General features: G+C 34.9%; 1 protein-coding gene across 4 annotated transcripts in view; it reads right to left on the bottom strand.

Moving 5' to 3' along the window:
* The window catches only part of WASF1 (WASP family member 1), a 94336-nt gene that overhangs the window by 23553 nt on the left and 52677 nt on the right, over positions 1–18106 (bottom strand). For all 4 annotated transcript variants that reach the window (XM_033418667.2, XM_033418665.2, XM_033418666.2 and 1 more), the window contains one exon: positions 2978–3138. In XM_033418667.2, coding sequence (XP_033274558.1) covers positions 2978–3110 — 133 coding nt within the window. In that variant the 5' untranslated portion in view covers positions 3111–3138. The remainder of the gene's footprint in view (positions 1–2977; positions 3139–18106) is intronic.

Here is an 18106-nt window from a genome sequence, read left to right as displayed (position 1 = left end):
TCTCTCAGGTAATTAGAGTCCCAATGGTTGTTAAATAAGATGGCAATAAAATGGGGAAACTTTTGGTATAGCAAAAGAAATTTAAATAAAGTGAATTCTATGTTTTCAGTAATTATCTATTATAAAACAGAATTGTGTTCCGCTAGGAAAAACAACTGAACCAGATGCATATTTTTGCAAGGAAGAGGTCAGGACGATGTGCAGCTCCAAGCAATGATGAACTCTGGAGTTGACCTTCACTGCTGTGTGCAATAGCACTTTTGGTGTTAGGAATAGTACCAAAGTGAAAATCTGAATTACCTAGAACCATTCTGAATAGCCTAGCTTTCTAAGTAATTCAGAAATTATTTAATGCATTAATTATTATTTTAACTATTTTGGATGGAAACAAATGTAAAATCTACTCTAAGCTTCCCTGTCTTCTTAAATAAAAATTAAACATAATTTAACCTTTTATTGAGGACTTATAGTCATGAATTGATTATGAGAAACAACAGCTTTGAAATGTATAAGAATATTTGCTTTTACATTAAATGGCCTCTTTCCAGTTTTTATGTTGCTTTTTCCCTTATGTCACTTCTTCCTTTGCTATAAACTATATCTTTTGGTTGGCTTCAGTACTGCTTGCTTCTATTATCTCCCCACCCCCCACCCCCGCCCCATATCTCCTCTTTTAATGCTCTGAAACATTAACGTTTGGAAACCACATCATAAACCCTGTCTGAATTACCAAAGTAAAAGTAAATAAGTTGGGAGAGGGATCAACTGGTTATTTTATGTGCATGGTCTTTAGTGCTTGGGCTTGTTTATTCTGGCTATCTAGAGGTCTTTTAAATTTAATTCCAGGTTCTCAACTATGTCACGTGGGAAAGCTGCCAGAGAGCTTAATTCTGGAGTGGTAAACTATTGTTACACCTTGCTACAATATTTTATGCTTTTTCTTTTTTCTTTTTTTAAATCTCTACAAACTGCTTAGAACATGCCTCTATAGTCTCTGATTCCAAGTTTGAAGTACCCAAAACCTAATTTAGTTATATCTTTACAATGTATTTCTATTTTCAGTCTGGCTACAACATGACCATGTGCTTGCTGACAGATGTTGCTTATATGGACTTTCTGTATTAAACTTGAAAATTCCTTAAATTTTCACCTTCAGATTATGTAAGAAACAGGTTAGTACTGCAAAACTGACACACATTAGTTCTAAATTCTACATTGAAAATATACCTAAAAGAAGTTGTTTATATTAGATCTAATATTCATTTTAATTTAAAGAAATATTTTAACCAAATTTATTAATGTCATTTCTATGCTCTTAACATGTATTCTAATATTAACAAGCTGATGTACCCATATACATATAGAATATATGAATTTTATATGAAGTTATGTTACGTTAATAGAATCTAACAGATCATAAAACCGATTAGTGCTAGCAAATGACTTTAAACAATATGGATAATCATATATTAATGTACTTTCTAGGCCTTTTCTTTTGACTTGTCTCCAAAGTACACTTTATATTGAATTTCTCAAGGAAGAAACAAGTAAACAATACATTAATGATTCACTGCTGATAACTAACCTGAAAAAAAAACCCCACCAAATGAGACAACAAATAATACACTTAAACTCAAAGAAACAGTCTTTTAATTTACTCCTACAACTATTTCATAGGCAATGTAGAAATTTAGTGCTCTCACCAAGAATATTCAAATATAACTTTTTATGTTGCTCTGACTACAAGTGTATGTCCAAATGCTCTCACTTGAAACAAATCAGATTAACAACATCTTTTTACCTTGTGCTAAGTAGTCAATTATAAAAAGAAAGGACAAAAGTTAAAAGGAAAAGAAAAGAGGAGCTAATCCTGCCTATAAAGCCAACCTATGTGGGTGGGTATGGCTGATAAATCTAGGACTACTTAGAGAAGATATGTAGACTAAAACCATCTTGTTTTATCTTTAAAATGAAATATAAATGTCTAATAAAAAGCTAATCCTTCAATTCAAAAGATAAACTATATTTAAAAAAATTTTTCTAATATTACATTTAGAATAAATGGGAAATAATTTATTTAATTCCTTAACCTAGTAGCTCTGTTATGTAATCTTATAATGGAAACATACTGCCTGTCTCCTCCTCCCCTAACCTGTCCCTTCCACTGGCCTTTATTATCTGACTAACCTGCTTGCCTTCTGTCTGCCATCATGCTGCACTTGACTGATATCCTAATGTCCTTTAGACAACTCACCTGACTAACCTAAATCCTCTGACTAGTTAGTTACTATTCCACATCTTTCACTTTTAGATATTTGGTAATAAAAAAATATTTCCCTATGCTAGTAAGATATATATATATGTATATAAAGAGAGAGATACTAGCAACCCCAAACACAAATAGTTTAAGCCTCGAAAAAAGTAAATAGCGATAACAAGCAAGCAAAAGTACAACTTGAGCACCACCTTTTACAGACTGAATTATATTTTAAAAACAATCTCATTAATTCTTAACCATCATGTGATTCTGTTCCTAAAGATTCTATCCTTATTTCCCTTTCCCAGAGGAAACATGCAGGGGAAGAAGAAATGATTCTAAAACGCATTAATTTTACTTAAAATGACTACATTTTTCAAGATAACTTTGTACTCTTCTCATCAACTATCCCCCCCCCTCCAAATTAATCACAAGAGTATCATCTTAATACCCTAAAGTATAACATTCTGGTTTACGAGTAAGTATTTTTTTGCAGTACGTGGGCCTCTCACTGTTGTGGCCTCCCCCGTTGCGGAGCGCAGGCTCCGGATGCGCAGGCTCAGCGGCCATGGCTCACGGGCCCAGCCGCTCCGCGGCATGTGGGATCTTCCCGGACCGGGGCACGAACCCATGTCCCCTGCATCGGCAGGTGGACTCTCAACCACTGCGCCACCAGAGAAGCCAGCGAGTAATATTTTTAATTGATGTAAAAATACTTACTTAGGCTACTTAGTTGTCTAATTATATTTGCCAAGGAAATATTGGTTACACATTCCAGTTCATTCTTAATTCCTCTAGGCAGTGCTGTGTGGCACAAGTGCCTAGGATCGATGTTTCTTTTCACTAATGGCATCTTGAGATCAACCTCTATGGCAGTTCACCTGTAGGAAATCAAACAATAAATTAACACTTCAGTTTCGACCAACACAGAGTGAGACCTTATCTTTTTCATTTAATAATAAAATATTTGCTAGTATGAAGATGGTGAAAATGGAGTCACCGGGCTAAATGAATCAAAGTTGATTTGTTAACCATTTTTATCTTCAATTATTAGAATGTCAACATTATGTAAAATTTTTTTTTAAAAACTTACTTTCAATGTCAATTGCTTCATGGTGAATTCATAATCATCATCACTATTATTCTCCTAAAACCACTGATTTTACTTACTATACAACTAGGGGTTTTGTTCTAGAGAGTTAGTATGAAAGGTCCTCTGTAAGGAAGTATCTAAAAGGATTAAAGAAACTGCAAGAGTAGTATCAAAATTACACTTCCACATAAAATGTATCAGGCATTCAATAGCTCAGAAATCAGATAGTCCAAGTAGCCCTACATCCTCAATCTAATCAAAACCAACCAAATATTTAATTGATCAAATGGCTCAACCTTCTATGTATTACAGTCAGTCCTCACTTCCCAGGCTTCCCATATGCACAAATTTCAGCTTCCACAATTCGTTAAACAGTCCCCCAACAACATGGCTCCAACTTCACTTACCACAGTATACTAAGTGTGAGTAACTACATAAATACGAACTTCTTTGCTGGCACTTCACAGTTCACAGGTCACTATGTTAATAAGAGATGCACATCATTTCAGTGACCAATCACATCACTTCTTTTCAAAGTCTGTTGGTGATAGGTCACTTCTCATCTGTTACTCAGTTCACCTACAGACAGCAAAGCATGTAGCTGGTTTACCTTCTTGCCTCCCAGTGATAAACTCATATGAAATTTTACAAAATGGTAACTGAAAGAGGGAACTGGCCAACAAAGATAAAAGTGTGGCACAGAAAGGAAAAATGATGACACTGGAGTGAAATTCAAATTGAATATAAGTTGAGTAACAGAAAAAACAGCTGATTGCAGGAATGTTGTCACTGCCACTGTTTGAGAGACACAGATATGCAGTCAGAGGAATTTAGTGAAGGTGAAATTATTGATGTAAATGAGGAAAGTCGTTGTGACAAAAAGGAAGATGTCCCAGAAGAAGTGACAACAGCAAAAAACTTCACAATAAAGGAATTCTTGGAGATATTTCATGACACTGAAAGTGCAAAGGATAAAGTGTTGGAAGCTGATCCAAATTTAGTAGAAAAGAGTAAGAAAATTTACCATGGGACAGAAAAGATGCTTACTCTACTAGCTCTGTTTTTCTAAGTTATACAAGGAAAAGGCAAAGCACTGTTCAAGCTACTCTTGGTTAAGGTTTTTACAAAGAAATAAAGCACTATAATTCTAATTGTTTCTAATGTTTCATATTACATTATACTAAATTAATATTAGCTTTACTAATTTTTTCATTTCCCTATATATTTATAACCAACATAGAAGAATTTTTAATGTTTTGACAAAAATTTTTAAAGATTATGGAACAACTGTTATTTTTTTCCCACTGATCATTAAGATCATTTTGTACAGTTTTATCTTGTATGGTCATCTTTTTTTCTTTTTGGTCCCACACTACCATACAAAGTGAGGACTGCCTGTACTTACCTACTGGTAAACAATGTTTACTGAAGGAAGGCATTTAGTATTTACTGAGTTTTAATCACTACCAAATGGAAAGTTTTGGATAAATCTCATTGCATTTAAGTGTTACTCATCACCATTCTTTAAAAACAAACTTTTACATGAAATCTGTCCTCTTTGACCTGTTTGCTCAGCATTCTCTCTACAATTTTAAACCTTTTTACAATTGTACAACATGAAACATGTAGGAAAAAAAGTATACAAAATTGTGCAGCTCAATGATTTAAGCCCCTAGCAAGCTAACATAAGAAATAAAAATCCCAGAACTGTCCCACTTTGGTCTCCTCCCCAGTCACCCTCGCTTCCTTTCTCCCCAAAGATAACCATTATTCTGACTCTTACAATACATATTTCCTTGTTTTTCTTTATACTTTCACACCTTAAGCAGATAACTCTAAACACTGTAGTTCTGTTTTTATTGCTTTTTGAAGTTTATGTGAATAGAACCATATGATATGTATTATTATTTTGTGTCTTACCCTTTACAGTCAACATATTTGTAACATTCATCCATGTTGCTTTGTGTAACCGTAGGATGTTCATTTTCAATGCTGTAAGATATTCCACTGTATAACTACACCGCAATTTATTTACACATTCTAATGTTGCTGTTATATACATGAGTGTTTCCAGTTTGAAGCTATTATGAATAACATGAACATTGTACATGAACATTCATGTACAAGTCTTACAAATGTGTCTTACTCTACACATTTCTGTTGGAAATATACTTAGGAGAATAGCTTGGTTAAGGATATGCACAGCTTGAACTTTAGGAGACGATGTCAAACTGTTCCAAGAGCGACTGTACTAATGTATACTCCTTTCAGCAGTGTAAGAGGCTGCTGCTGCTCCACATCCTCACAACACTCGGTACTGTCAGTTTTAAAAAATCTAGCAATTCTTGTAGGTAAATTGTGATAACTTACTGCAGTTTTATGTTTTCCCCAGTTACTGAGAGTTTATGCACCTTTTCACGTGTTTATCTTTTGGATTTTTCTCATCTGAGAAGTGCCTAGTCAATGCTCTTGCCCACTTTCTATTTACCATTTGTTGTGTTAGGGTTGATTTGTAGGAACACTGGATATGAGCCATTTAAAGGTTATATATGATGAAAACATCTTCTCTTGTGTCACTTGCTATTTCATTCTCTTGATGTCTTTTATGAGAAAGTGATGGAATTTATCACTCTTTTTCTTTTTGGTTTAGTATGAAAGCATAGGTTTTTTAAAATGTATTTATTTATTTATTATTATTTACATCTTTATTGGAGTATAATTGCTTTACAATGGTGTGTTAGTTTCTGCTTCATAACAAAGTGAATCAGTTATACATATACATATGTTCCCATATCAATTCTCTCTTGCATCTCCCGCCCTCCCACCCTATCACACCCCTCTAGGTGGTCACAAAGCACCGAGCTGATCTCCCTACGCTATGCGGCTGCTTCCCACTAGCTATCTATTTTACGTTTGGTAGTGTATATATGTCCATGCCACTCTCTCGCTTTGTCACAGCTTACCCTTCCCCTTCCCCATATCCTCAAGTCCATTCTCTATTAGGTCTGTGTCTTTATTCCTGTCTTACCCCTAGGTTCTTCATGACATTTTTTTCCCCCTTAAATTCCATATGTATGTGTTAGCATACGGTATTTGTCTTTCTCTTTCTGACTTACTTCACTCTATATGACATACTCTAGGTCCATCCACCACATTACAAATAGCTCAATTTCGTTTCTTTTGTGGCTTAGTAATATTCCATTGTATATATGTGCCACATCTTCTTTATCCATTCATCCGATGATGGACACTTAGGTTGTTTCCATCTCCAGACTATTGTAAATAGAGCTGCAATGAACACTGTGGTACATGACTCTTTTTGAATTATGGTTTTCTCAGGGTATATGCCCAGTAGTGGGATTGCTGGGTCATATGGTAGCTCTATTTGTAGTTTTTTAAAGAACCTCCATGCTGTTCTCCATAGTGGCTGAACCAATTCACATTCCCACCAGCAGTGCAAGAGTGTTCCCTTTTCTCCACACCCTCTCCAGCATTTACTGTTTCTAGATTTTTTGATGATGGCCATTCTGACTGGTGTGAGATGATACCTCATTGTAGTTTTGATTTGCATTTCTCTAATGATTAATGATGTTGAGCATTCTTTCATGTGTTTGTTGGCAGTCTGTATATCTTTTCTGGAGAAATGTCTATTTAGGTCTTCTGCCCATTTTTGGATTGGGTTGTTTGTTTTTTGTTATTGAGCTGCAGGAGCTGCTTGTAAATTTTGGAGATTAATCCTTTGTCAGTTGCTTCATTTGCAAATATTTTCTCCCATTCTGAGGGTGGTCTTTTGGTCTTGTTTATGGTTTCCTTTGCTGTGCAAAAGCTTTGAAGTTTCATTAGGTCCCATTTGTTTATTTTAGTTTTTATTTACATTTCTCTAGGAGGTGGGTCAAAAAGGATCTTGCTGTGATTTATGTCATAGAGTGTTCTGCCTATGTTTTCCTCTAAGAGTTTGATAGTTTCTGGCCTTACATTTAGGTCTTTAATCCATTTTGAGCTTATTTTTGTGTATGGTGTTAGGGAGTGATCTAATCTCATACTTTTACATGTACCTGTCCAGTTTTCCCAGCACCACTTATTGAAGAGGCTGTCCTTTCTCCACTGTACATTTCTGCCTCCTTTATCAAAGATAAGGTGACCATATGTGCGTGGGTTTATCTCTGGGCTTTCTATCTTGTTCCATTGATCTGTTTTTGTGCCAGTACCATACTGTTTTGATTACTGTAGCTTTGTAGTATACTCTGAAGTCAGGGAGCCTGATTCCTCCAGCTCTGTTTTTCATTCTCAAGATTGCTTTGGCTATTCGGGGTCTTTTGTGTTTCCATACAACTTGTGAAATTTTTTGTTCTAGTTCTGTGAAAAATGCCAGTGGTAGTTTGATAGGGATTGCATTGAATCTGTAGATTGCTTTGGGTAGTAGAGTCATTTTCACAATGTTGATTCTTCCAATCCAAGAACATGGTATATCTCTCCATCTATTTGTATCATCTTTAATTTCTTTCATCAGTGTCTTATAATTTTCTGCATGCAGGTCTTTTGTCTCCTTAGGTAGGTTTATTCCTAGATATTTTATTCTTTTTGTTGCAGTGGTAAATGGGAGTGTTTTCTTGATTTCACTTTCAGATTTTTCATCATTAGTGTATAGGAATGCCAGAGATCTCTGTGCATTAATTTTGTATCCTGCTACTTTACCAAATTCATTGATTAGCTCTAATAGTTTTCTGGTAGCATCTTTAGGATTCTCTATGTACAGTATCATGTCATCTGCAAACAGTGACAGATTTACTACCTCTTTTCCGATTTGGATTCCTTTTATTTCCTTTTCTTCTATGATTGCTGTGGCTAAAACTTCCAAAACTATGTTGAATAGGAGTGGTGAGAGTGGGCAACCTTGTCTTATTCCTGATCTTAGTGGAAATGAAAGCATAGGTTTTTAAATCATTTTATACACTAAGATCATAAGTATGATATTATCTCTTGGCTTCGTTGTTTTGCCTTGCACTTTTTTTTTTTTTCCTTTCGGTACGTGAGCCTCTCACTGTTGTGGCCTCACCCCTTGAGGAGCACAGGCTCAGGATGTGCAGGCTCAGCAGCCATGGCTCACGGGCCCAGCCACTCCACGGCATGTGGGATCTCCCCGGACCAGGGCACGAACCCGTGTCCACTGCATCGGCAGGTGGACTCTCAACCACTGCGCCTCCAGGGAAGCCCTTGCCTTGCACTTTTAATCTATAATTGACATGGAATTAATTTTTGTGAATGGTGTTAGGTAGCAGTCAAGTTTCCTACATAATATTTCAACACCATTCACTGAAAAGACTGTTCATTCCTATTGCTCTACAGTGACGCTTTTGTCTTAAACCAAGTGTCTATGTATTTTTAAGGTGGAGCTTTACAGTAAGTCTTGATATTGAATAGGGTAAGTCCTCCTACCTTGTTCTTCAAAAATGCTGTTTATTCTTGGCCCTTTGTACTTCCATGTGAATTTTAGAATCAGATTATCAGGTTATACACACAGACACAAACACACCTATTGGGAATGTGACCAGAACTGTACTAAATCTATAGATCGTATTGGGAAGTAGGGATATCTGTACAACATTGCATATTCCTATCCATGAATATAGTGTATCCCTCCAATTATTTCAGGTTTTTAGAATGTTTCTTAATAATGTTTTATAATTTTCAGAATAGAAGTCACACATCCTTTGTTAGATTCATTTGTATGTATATGATTTTTTTTTACAATACTAGAAATGGCATATTTTGTTTTCTCTTTATTGTATATATAGAAAATAAGTTAATTTTTGAATATTGACTGCATATCAGGAGACTTTCCTAATCTCCACTAACCTATCTAAAATTATTTTGGATTTTTAAAATGTATACAATCTATTATATATGATTAATGATTGTTTATTTCTTCCTTTCTAATCTTCATTTATTTTTAATTTTTTCTTCCTTTTTTTTCCTTATTGCATTAGCTAGAACTTTTAATACAATGTGAAATAGAGTATTATTGTCTTTTCCCTAAACCAAAAGGGAGAGCCTTCAGTATTTCACAAGATGACTGATATAGGGTTTTTGTTGTTATTGTTGCTTTGCCTTGTAGACACTTTTTTTTTTCCTTGAAGTATAGTTAATTTAAAATGTTGTGTTAATTTCTGGTAGACAGCACAGTGATTCAGTTATTTATATTATTATATATTATATTATATTATATTATATTATATTATATTATATTATATTATATATACATTCTTTTAAAAATTCTTTTCCATTATGGTTTATCACAGGATACTGAAGACAGTTCCCTGTGCTATACAGTAGGACTCTGTTATCTATTCTACATATAATAGTTAACATGTGCTAACCCCAAACACCCAGTGCCTTTCTCCCCCATCTCCCTCCCCTTTGGCAACCACAAGTCTGTTCTCCATTGTAGACACCTTTTAATAGATTAAGGATGTTCCTATATATTCCTAATTTGCTAAGATTTTTTAAAAATAATGTTGATTCTATAATTTTTTCCTACATCTATTATAATTATGAGACTTTCTTCTTTTATTGTTAATGTGGTGAACTACACTGATTGATTTTTTTTATGTTAAACAGCTTTGCATCCTTGGAATAAACCCAGCCTGGTTGAGATGTATGTGGCAGGGCAAAATTATGGCCCTCCAAAGCAATCTATGTTCGATTCCCCAGAATTTGTGACTGTAGTACATGGCAAAGGGAAATTAAGATAGCAGTTGGAATGAAGGTTGCTAATCAGCTGATCTCAAAATAGGAAGGTTATATCATTTTTATTGTATTGCTGGATTTGGTTCTGGTTTGTTACTAAGTTTATTAATTTTTGCATTTATGTTCATGAAAGAAATTGGTCTATTATCTTCCTTTCATGTATTGTCCTTGAGAAGTCTTTTGTATTAAGGTTATGCTAGTCTAATAAAACAAGTTGGGATATGTTCCCTCTTTCAACTATTCTTTGGTAGAATTTGTATAAGATATGCATAATTTTTTTCTTAAAAGTTTGGTATAGTTCAATTATGAAGCCATTTAGCCTCAAGTTTCCTTTGTGGGAAGGTTTAATATTATGAATTCTTAAGGGAACTCTCCTACACTGTTGGTGGGAATGTAAACTGGTACAGCCACTATGGAGAACAGTATGGAGGTTCCTTAAAAAAATGAAAATAGAGCTACCATATGATCCAGCAATCCCACTCCTGAGCATATATCTGGAGAAAACCACACTTTGGAAAGACACATGTGCCCCAATGTTCACTGCAGCACTATTTACAATAGCCAGGACATGGAAGCAACCTAAATGTCCATCAACAGAGGAATGGATAAAGAAGATATGGCACATATATAGAATGAAATATTACTCAGCCATTAAAAAGAATGAAATAATGCCATTTTCAGCAACTTGGATAGACCTAGAGATTGTCATACTGAGTGAAGTAAGTCAGACAGAGAAAGACAAATATATGATATCACTTATATGTGGAATCTTAAAAAAGGCTATGGGACTTCCCTGGTGGCACAGTGGTTAAGAATCCGCCTGCCAACGTATGGACACGGGTTCGAGCCCTGGTCCAGGAAGATCCCACCTGCTGCAGAGCAACTAAGCCCATGTGCCACAACTACTGAGCCTGTGCTCTAGAGCCCGTGAGTCACAACTACTGAGCCTGGGTGCTACAACTACTGAAGCCCGTGCACCTAGAGCCTGTGCTCCTCAACAAGAGAAGCCACCTCAATGAGAAGCCGGTGCACTGCAATGAAGAGTAGCCCCCACTCACCGCAACTAGAGAAAGCCCATGTGCAGCAATGAAGACCCAACGCAGCCAAAATAAATAAATAATAAAAATTTTAAAAGGCTACAAAACAGAAAAAGAGTTACAGATGTAGAAAATAAACTTATGGTTACTGGCAGGTAAAGGAGTGGAGGGATAAATTGGAAGATAGGGATTGATACATATACACCACTACATATAAAAGAGATAACTAATAAGAACCTACTATAGCACAGGGAACTCAATACTTTGTAATGGCCTATATGGGAAAAGAATCTAAAAAAGGGTGGATATGTATATATAACAGATTCACTCTGCTGTACACCTGAAACTAACACATCATTGTAAATCAACTATATTCCCAATAAAAATTATTAAAAAATATGAATTCTTTAATTGTCATAGAATTTTTGACATTCTCTATTTCTTTTGTTAATTTTTGGTAAGCTGCATTTTCTGGAAACTTATCTACTTCATTTAAATTTTCAAATTTATTGACATAGATTATTCTTATGACTTTCCTATGATCATAAGATTGTAAAATATCCTCGCTTTCATCTACTATATTAATTTTGCATGCTCTTTTTTTTAAATCACAAAGGGTTTATTGATTTTATTAATCTTTCTAGAGAACCAATTTTTGGCTTCACTAAATTTCATTATTGCTGATTTATTATTTCTCTCCTGCTTTCAGTGGGTTTAATATGATGCTCTTTAAAAAAGTTTCTTGATATAGATGTTTATTGATATTCAGCTTCATTTCAGACATATGGTTTTAAAGCTATAAATTATCCTCTAAGCATATATTTAACTGTATCCCTCAAATTTTTTAAAAAATAAATTTATTTTTGGCTCCGTTGGGTCTTTGTTGCTGCATGCTGGCTTTCTCTAGTTGCAGCAAGCGGGGGCTATGCTTTGTTGCAGTGCATGGGCTTCTCATTGTGGTGGCTTCTCTTGTTGTGGAGCACGGGCTCTAGGCACGTGGGCTTCAGTAGTTGTGGCTCATGGGATCTAGAGCGCAGGCTCAGTAGTTGTGGTGCACGGGCTTAGTTGCTCTGCGGCCTGTGGGATCTTCTTGGACCAGGGCTCGAACACATGTCCCCTGCATTGGCAGGCGGATTCTTAACCACTGCGCCACCAGGAAAGCCCCTATCCCTCAAATTTTGATATGTAATAATTTTGTTATGGTTTACTGCAAAATATTTTCTAATATGCACTGATTTATTTTTGCTCCATGGGTTATCTAGAAGTATATTATTTTGATTAACAAACATATGGAGATTTTCCAATTATTTTTTGTTACTAATTTCTAGCTTAATGGCATTAATAGTCAGAGAGCATATTCTGTATTATTTCAATCCTTTAAAATGTATTTGTGTTTACAATAGAACTACCATATGACCCAGCAATCCCACTACTGGGCATATACCCTGAGAAAACCATAATTCAAAAAGAGTCATGTACCAAAATGTTCATTGCAGCTCTATTTACAATAGCCAGGAGATGGAAACAACCTAGGTGTCCATCATCGGATTAATGGATAAAGAAGATGTGGCACATATATACAATGGAATATTACTCAGCCATAAAAACAAACGAAATTGAGCTATTTGTAATGAGGTGGATGGACCTAGAGTCTGTCATACAGAGTGAAGTAAGTCAGAAAGAGAAAGACAAATACCGTATGCTAACACATATATATGGAATTTAAGAAAAAAAAAACCTCATGAAGAACCTAGGGCTAATACATGAATAAAGACACAGACCTACTAGAGAATGGACTTGAGGATATGGGGAGGAGGAAGGGTAAGCTGTGACAAAGCGAGAGAGTGGCATGGACATATATACACTACCAAACGTAAAATAGATAGCTAGTGGGAAGTAGCCGCATAGTACAGGGAGATCAGCTCGGTGCTTTGTGACCACCTAGAGGGGTGGGATAGGGAGGGTGCGAGGCAGGGAGACACAAGAGGGAGGAGATATGGGAACATATGTATATGTATAACTGATTCACTTTGTTATAAAGCAGAAACTAACACACCATTGAAAAGCAATTATTACTCCAATAAAGATGTAAAAAAAATGTATTTGTGTTTACTTTATTGCTCAGCATATAGTCAATTATACATAAAGAATGTATATTTTGTTGTTGGTGGTTACAGTGTTCTACATATGTCCATTAGTTGGATTTGCTAATTGTGCTCAAATCTTCTATAGTCTTAATGATTTTTTTGTGTTCTGGTTCTATCAGAGAGATGTGTTAAGATCTTCCACTATGATTACAGATTTATCGAATTCTCCAGATGATTTACACATTTTGAGACTATGTTATCAAGTACATTTATCACTATAAAGTTCTCTTTATCTCTAGTAATACGGCTTTTGTTTGCATGATATAGCTTTTCCCAACCTTTTCCTTTCAACTTTCTTGTATACCTACCCCTATGGTTTATACATGTCATTTCATAGCATACAGTTGTTTCTTTTTCATTCATTATTTTTTTAACTCAGTTTGACAACCTTATTAGTATGATGCTGATGTTCCCTCTGCCTGGGATACTCTTCTTGCCCACATTCCCTCTCTTCCCTACTCCTACTAGTTCTTCAGATTTCAACTCAAATAAGAGCATTCCCTGATGCCCCAGCCCCAGACTAGATCAGGCCCTTCTGTTAAAATTTTCTCATAGGACCTTATAATGTTTCCTTATAGCATTTGTCTCAGTTTGTAATGACATATCTTCATGACTGATTTCTGTTTCTCTCCTTTATTAGTTTTAAAGCAGATATCGTGTAGTTTGTTCCTCACAGTATGCTGGATGCTGGGTACATCACTGGCACATAAAAATAATTCAATATATATTTATCGAAAAGCTCAACAATTCTTAACTCCAACTCAAATCTCTCTCCTAACCTGTAGATGCATTTATGCAACTATCTCCCGGACATCTGTACTTGGAAGTTCTGTAACATCCCTCAAATTCAATATGTCCAAAACTTAACTCATTATATTTCTTCTTCAAATCTAGACATCACCGAATTAACTGTCCTACCACCACAGTTCCCAACTATATCCAATAGGAAATAAAGCCTTACTAATTCTATCTCATAAACATCTCTCATATTCTATTGCTCCTTTTCTATTCTAACTTCTGCTGCTTTAATTCAAGCCCTGGTCATCTCTCACTTGGTTGAACTAGACTTTCTGTCTTGAGGCTTACAGCTTTTTCCTGCCATGCCATCTATATCAGCACTCCCATCACAGCATTAAGAATATTGTCAAAATTTCGAAGCTGGTAACGTCACTGTCCTACAGAAACAAACTCTTCAATGGTTCATTGCTGCCAGGATAAAGTCCAAACATAATATACCAAGTTCTTCAGGATTTAGTCCCTCCCAATGTCTCCTAGCTTCATTCATACTACACTCCTTCTACCTCATGCTCTAACACACCTTGCTGCCTTATAGTCCTGCCTTTTCTCATGCTGTTCTCTGTCTAGAATGCTTTTCCCTTTTTATCCTCACAGAGAATAGCTGTTCAAGACTAGACTCAAGCATTACCTCTTTTCTGAAGCATGATTTAAGCCCCAGGCAGATGTAACTACCTACTCTTTGGTGCCCTCAACTCTGACCCACATATGCATCTATCCAAATACTACCAATTATACTCTTCTGTATTACACTTATATGTTTACATGTCTATGCTTGAATAAGAACTCCTAGAGGACAAAAAAATCTTGCCTTACTCAGCTTGTGTTTCCAAGATCTAAGAAATGGAAGATGTTCAATAGTTGATGATAAATAAAGGGAAAAAGGAGAAAACCATTAACTGTAAGGAGGCAAAAAAAATTCTTTAGGTTACTGAGTGGAGAGGACACACGCACACACACACCTTTCTAAAGCAACTATTTAATTATGATTCTAGGGAGTTGCTCTTTTCTATGTGCATGGAAAATACATTTGAGAAAAATAATATCTTTCTATTCTATTTGTATTGTGGAATCACAGGCTTACTTGTTTCACCCTCCCAAGAGAAAGCATGGACCACATAGACCAGTTATATATTTTATATATATATATATATAATATATATATAATATACACACACACACAGACATGCACATACACACATACATATACACAAAAGTATAAATATGTAAAGTGTTAAAAATAACCCAAGATCAGGTATCATAGCAATTTTATGGCTTTAAATATTAGAAAAATAAATTATCATTTTCAGAACACAAAAATAGCCCATAAAATTTATTTTAAATATTTAAAGGACTCCTTCAGTTAGCAATTCCAAGGAAAATAAAATAGCTGCTTTTTAAAAGACTGCCATAAAGTAATTACAGTTAATAATTGCTTTGCAGTTTATAGAAAGAGCATAAGAATTAAAAGTATTTTATTATGTCATCAATGACAGGTATTAATTCCTTATATTCACTAATATATTAATGAAACAACTAATCTATGATTGTTTAAGGGTATTTCTGATTTTTTTAAATGACATTAATATTAAATAAGAAAAGCTTTATGTTAAATCATGGAAATATAATTTTCAAACTTTATAAGGATTCAAACTAAAGGATTATATTGTATTATGTAACCTAAGGGAACAGGTTAGAATAAAATGACCATTCTAATAAAAATAAATTTCAGTATTTTAAATACTTTAAGAATTTCTGAGGGTGCAAATACTTTTTAAGAAATTTCCTACCTCCTTAAGAGTAGAAGCCACTTAATTATGCATAACAGAAGAATTAAATAAATTTTATATATTCCTTGGGAATATATAAAAATAACAAATTTCCCCTTTGTTATGAGCAGTAAACTTTAAAACTACTCACTACTCATGAATCTCTAAAATTCTACACACGAAGAGATGACAAAGCCAAACTAGGCACTCACAGGATTAAAGAACTATTGATCATGCAGAACATCTACAGTTATTTGACTGTTTTGAGGTGCTCTGGCCCTTGCTTAAAGAATGTGCCCTAAGAAGAGTGCTATCTTTACGAAAAAGAAAGTATATTTTTCACCTCAAGTCACAATAGCAAAGTATTAAATTTTGGTTGAAAAGAATACACTGCTATATGAACTAAAGCAAAAAAGAAATGAAGAAATAAGCTACACACTGCAATTCATTACTGACGTTACTGTTAGATTCAAAAAGAAAAGTGGATGCTAATGAAATAATTAATATTGTTAAACACCTCTAGAGTGGAAATGAGATTCAGTGTAGTCAAATTTGATTCCATGTTACTCTCAAAGAAAATATGTATTTCTTTTAAATTAATACAACCACTACTGAAACTCACTTGGATAAATCATACAGGCATAAAATCGCTCCAAGGTTATTTTTAGTGTTTTAAGAGATGTTAATTTGAAATTTGAGGTATGTAAACCACAAATGCAGATTAAATTATTTGAAAAACGAGATCAGGTGTTCTTTATTCTATTGGAAAGTAATACCTCTAAAAGCAATAATTACCTATATGTTGTACTTTATATGAAAATGGCAATACTGACACACTGCCATCCATCCATTCATCTAGACATTCAATTACTGAACACCAATGGCTCAAGCACTATGCTAACTGCTGAAGATAAAAAGGTAAGCAAAAACAATCTCCCAGGGATTAGCTAGAATTTAGTATCTAATTATACTTATGATAAGTGCAATGAAGTAAAAAGTACTAGGTATTATAAAGAGATCTATTTCCTCAAGAAAATGACATTTAAGTTGGCACCAGAGGATTATTAGGAATTAGCTAGCTAGGTTGGGGGAGTTGGAGCATGTGTGTGTATGTTTTTATTCTAACTTAGAAGGTGCATCACACGCAAAGGTCCTTAACCGCTAAGGGGTTTAATGTACTGGCAGCTATGAGAGCAGGACAGTGGACAAGAGTACAGTGAGCAGAGACTGAGAGTCAGTAGGGGTCAGATCAAGTAGGACCCTGAAGGTAATGTCAAAGATTTTCAATGTATCCTAATGGGAAGTCATTTAAGAATTTTAAGTAAAGAAGTGCCAAGATCAGGAATTGCTGTTCATTCTAATTGCTGCATGGAGACTTGGGGCGGTGAGTGATAGCAGAATAAATGCAGGTGGACCAGTTAGAAAACCCAGGTACAAGATGACAGAAGTTGTCCTGATAACAGAGATAGTAGTCATTTGGACTAGATGATGGTGACATAGAAGCATGTCAATTCAAGATATATCCTGAAAGTAGAATCAATATGACTGATGATGGATTAGATGTAGGGGTGAGGCCCAAATTCTTGGCTTAAGAAAATTTCTATGTCAGCCAAAACTGAAAATTATTTCTAAATCACATCAATTATATGATATATTATTCCCTATCTACAAAGTCTACGAGATTAGGAAGAGATTTATGACCAATACTAGTAATAAATATAACCAGGTAACTGGGATCACAGAGAGAGTAATTTCATGGTATTTGCGGCATAGGGTTATGGGGGAATGATGGCTTTTAAAACCAAAACTAATTGAGAGGATAAAGGAGCATTTAGTGACTTTCTTTTTCCCTTTTTATTTCTTTATAATTCATTATTCTCCATATGTCTTCTTTTATCTATTTCAGCCCCAAAGGAGAAACCTTAGATACACTTAACTCATTTTTTTCCCTACACTGTTCCCATCTCCATACCCTGTAACTTGAGTTCACTTGATTTCTAGAGTAGAGAGCCTGGGTAAAACAATATTCCTAGCATTTCACCTTCCAGTTTCCCCACTCATATGAAATTTCCAGCCATCTTCTTTCTGTAGGGAACAGCACAGCAAAACATGGGTTTCTGCATTAACAATTTAATTTCTCCAATGTTGAACTGTACCTTTCTCTTCATGTGTACTATGAAACAGAATGGATGATGACCATCGACAATAACAACAGCCATATTATTCTGTTGAACTGTATATCCATAATGGGACGAATTTCA

The sequence above is a fragment of the Orcinus orca genome, chromosome 12 (genome assembly GCF_937001465.1).
Source record: "Orcinus orca chromosome 12, mOrcOrc1.1, whole genome shotgun sequence".
Classification (NCBI taxonomy): Eukaryota; Metazoa; Chordata; class Mammalia; order Artiodactyla; family Delphinidae; genus Orcinus; species Orcinus orca.
The sequence above is the reverse complement of the archived record's forward strand: the minus strand, read 5'-3'. Positions and strand labels throughout refer to the sequence as shown.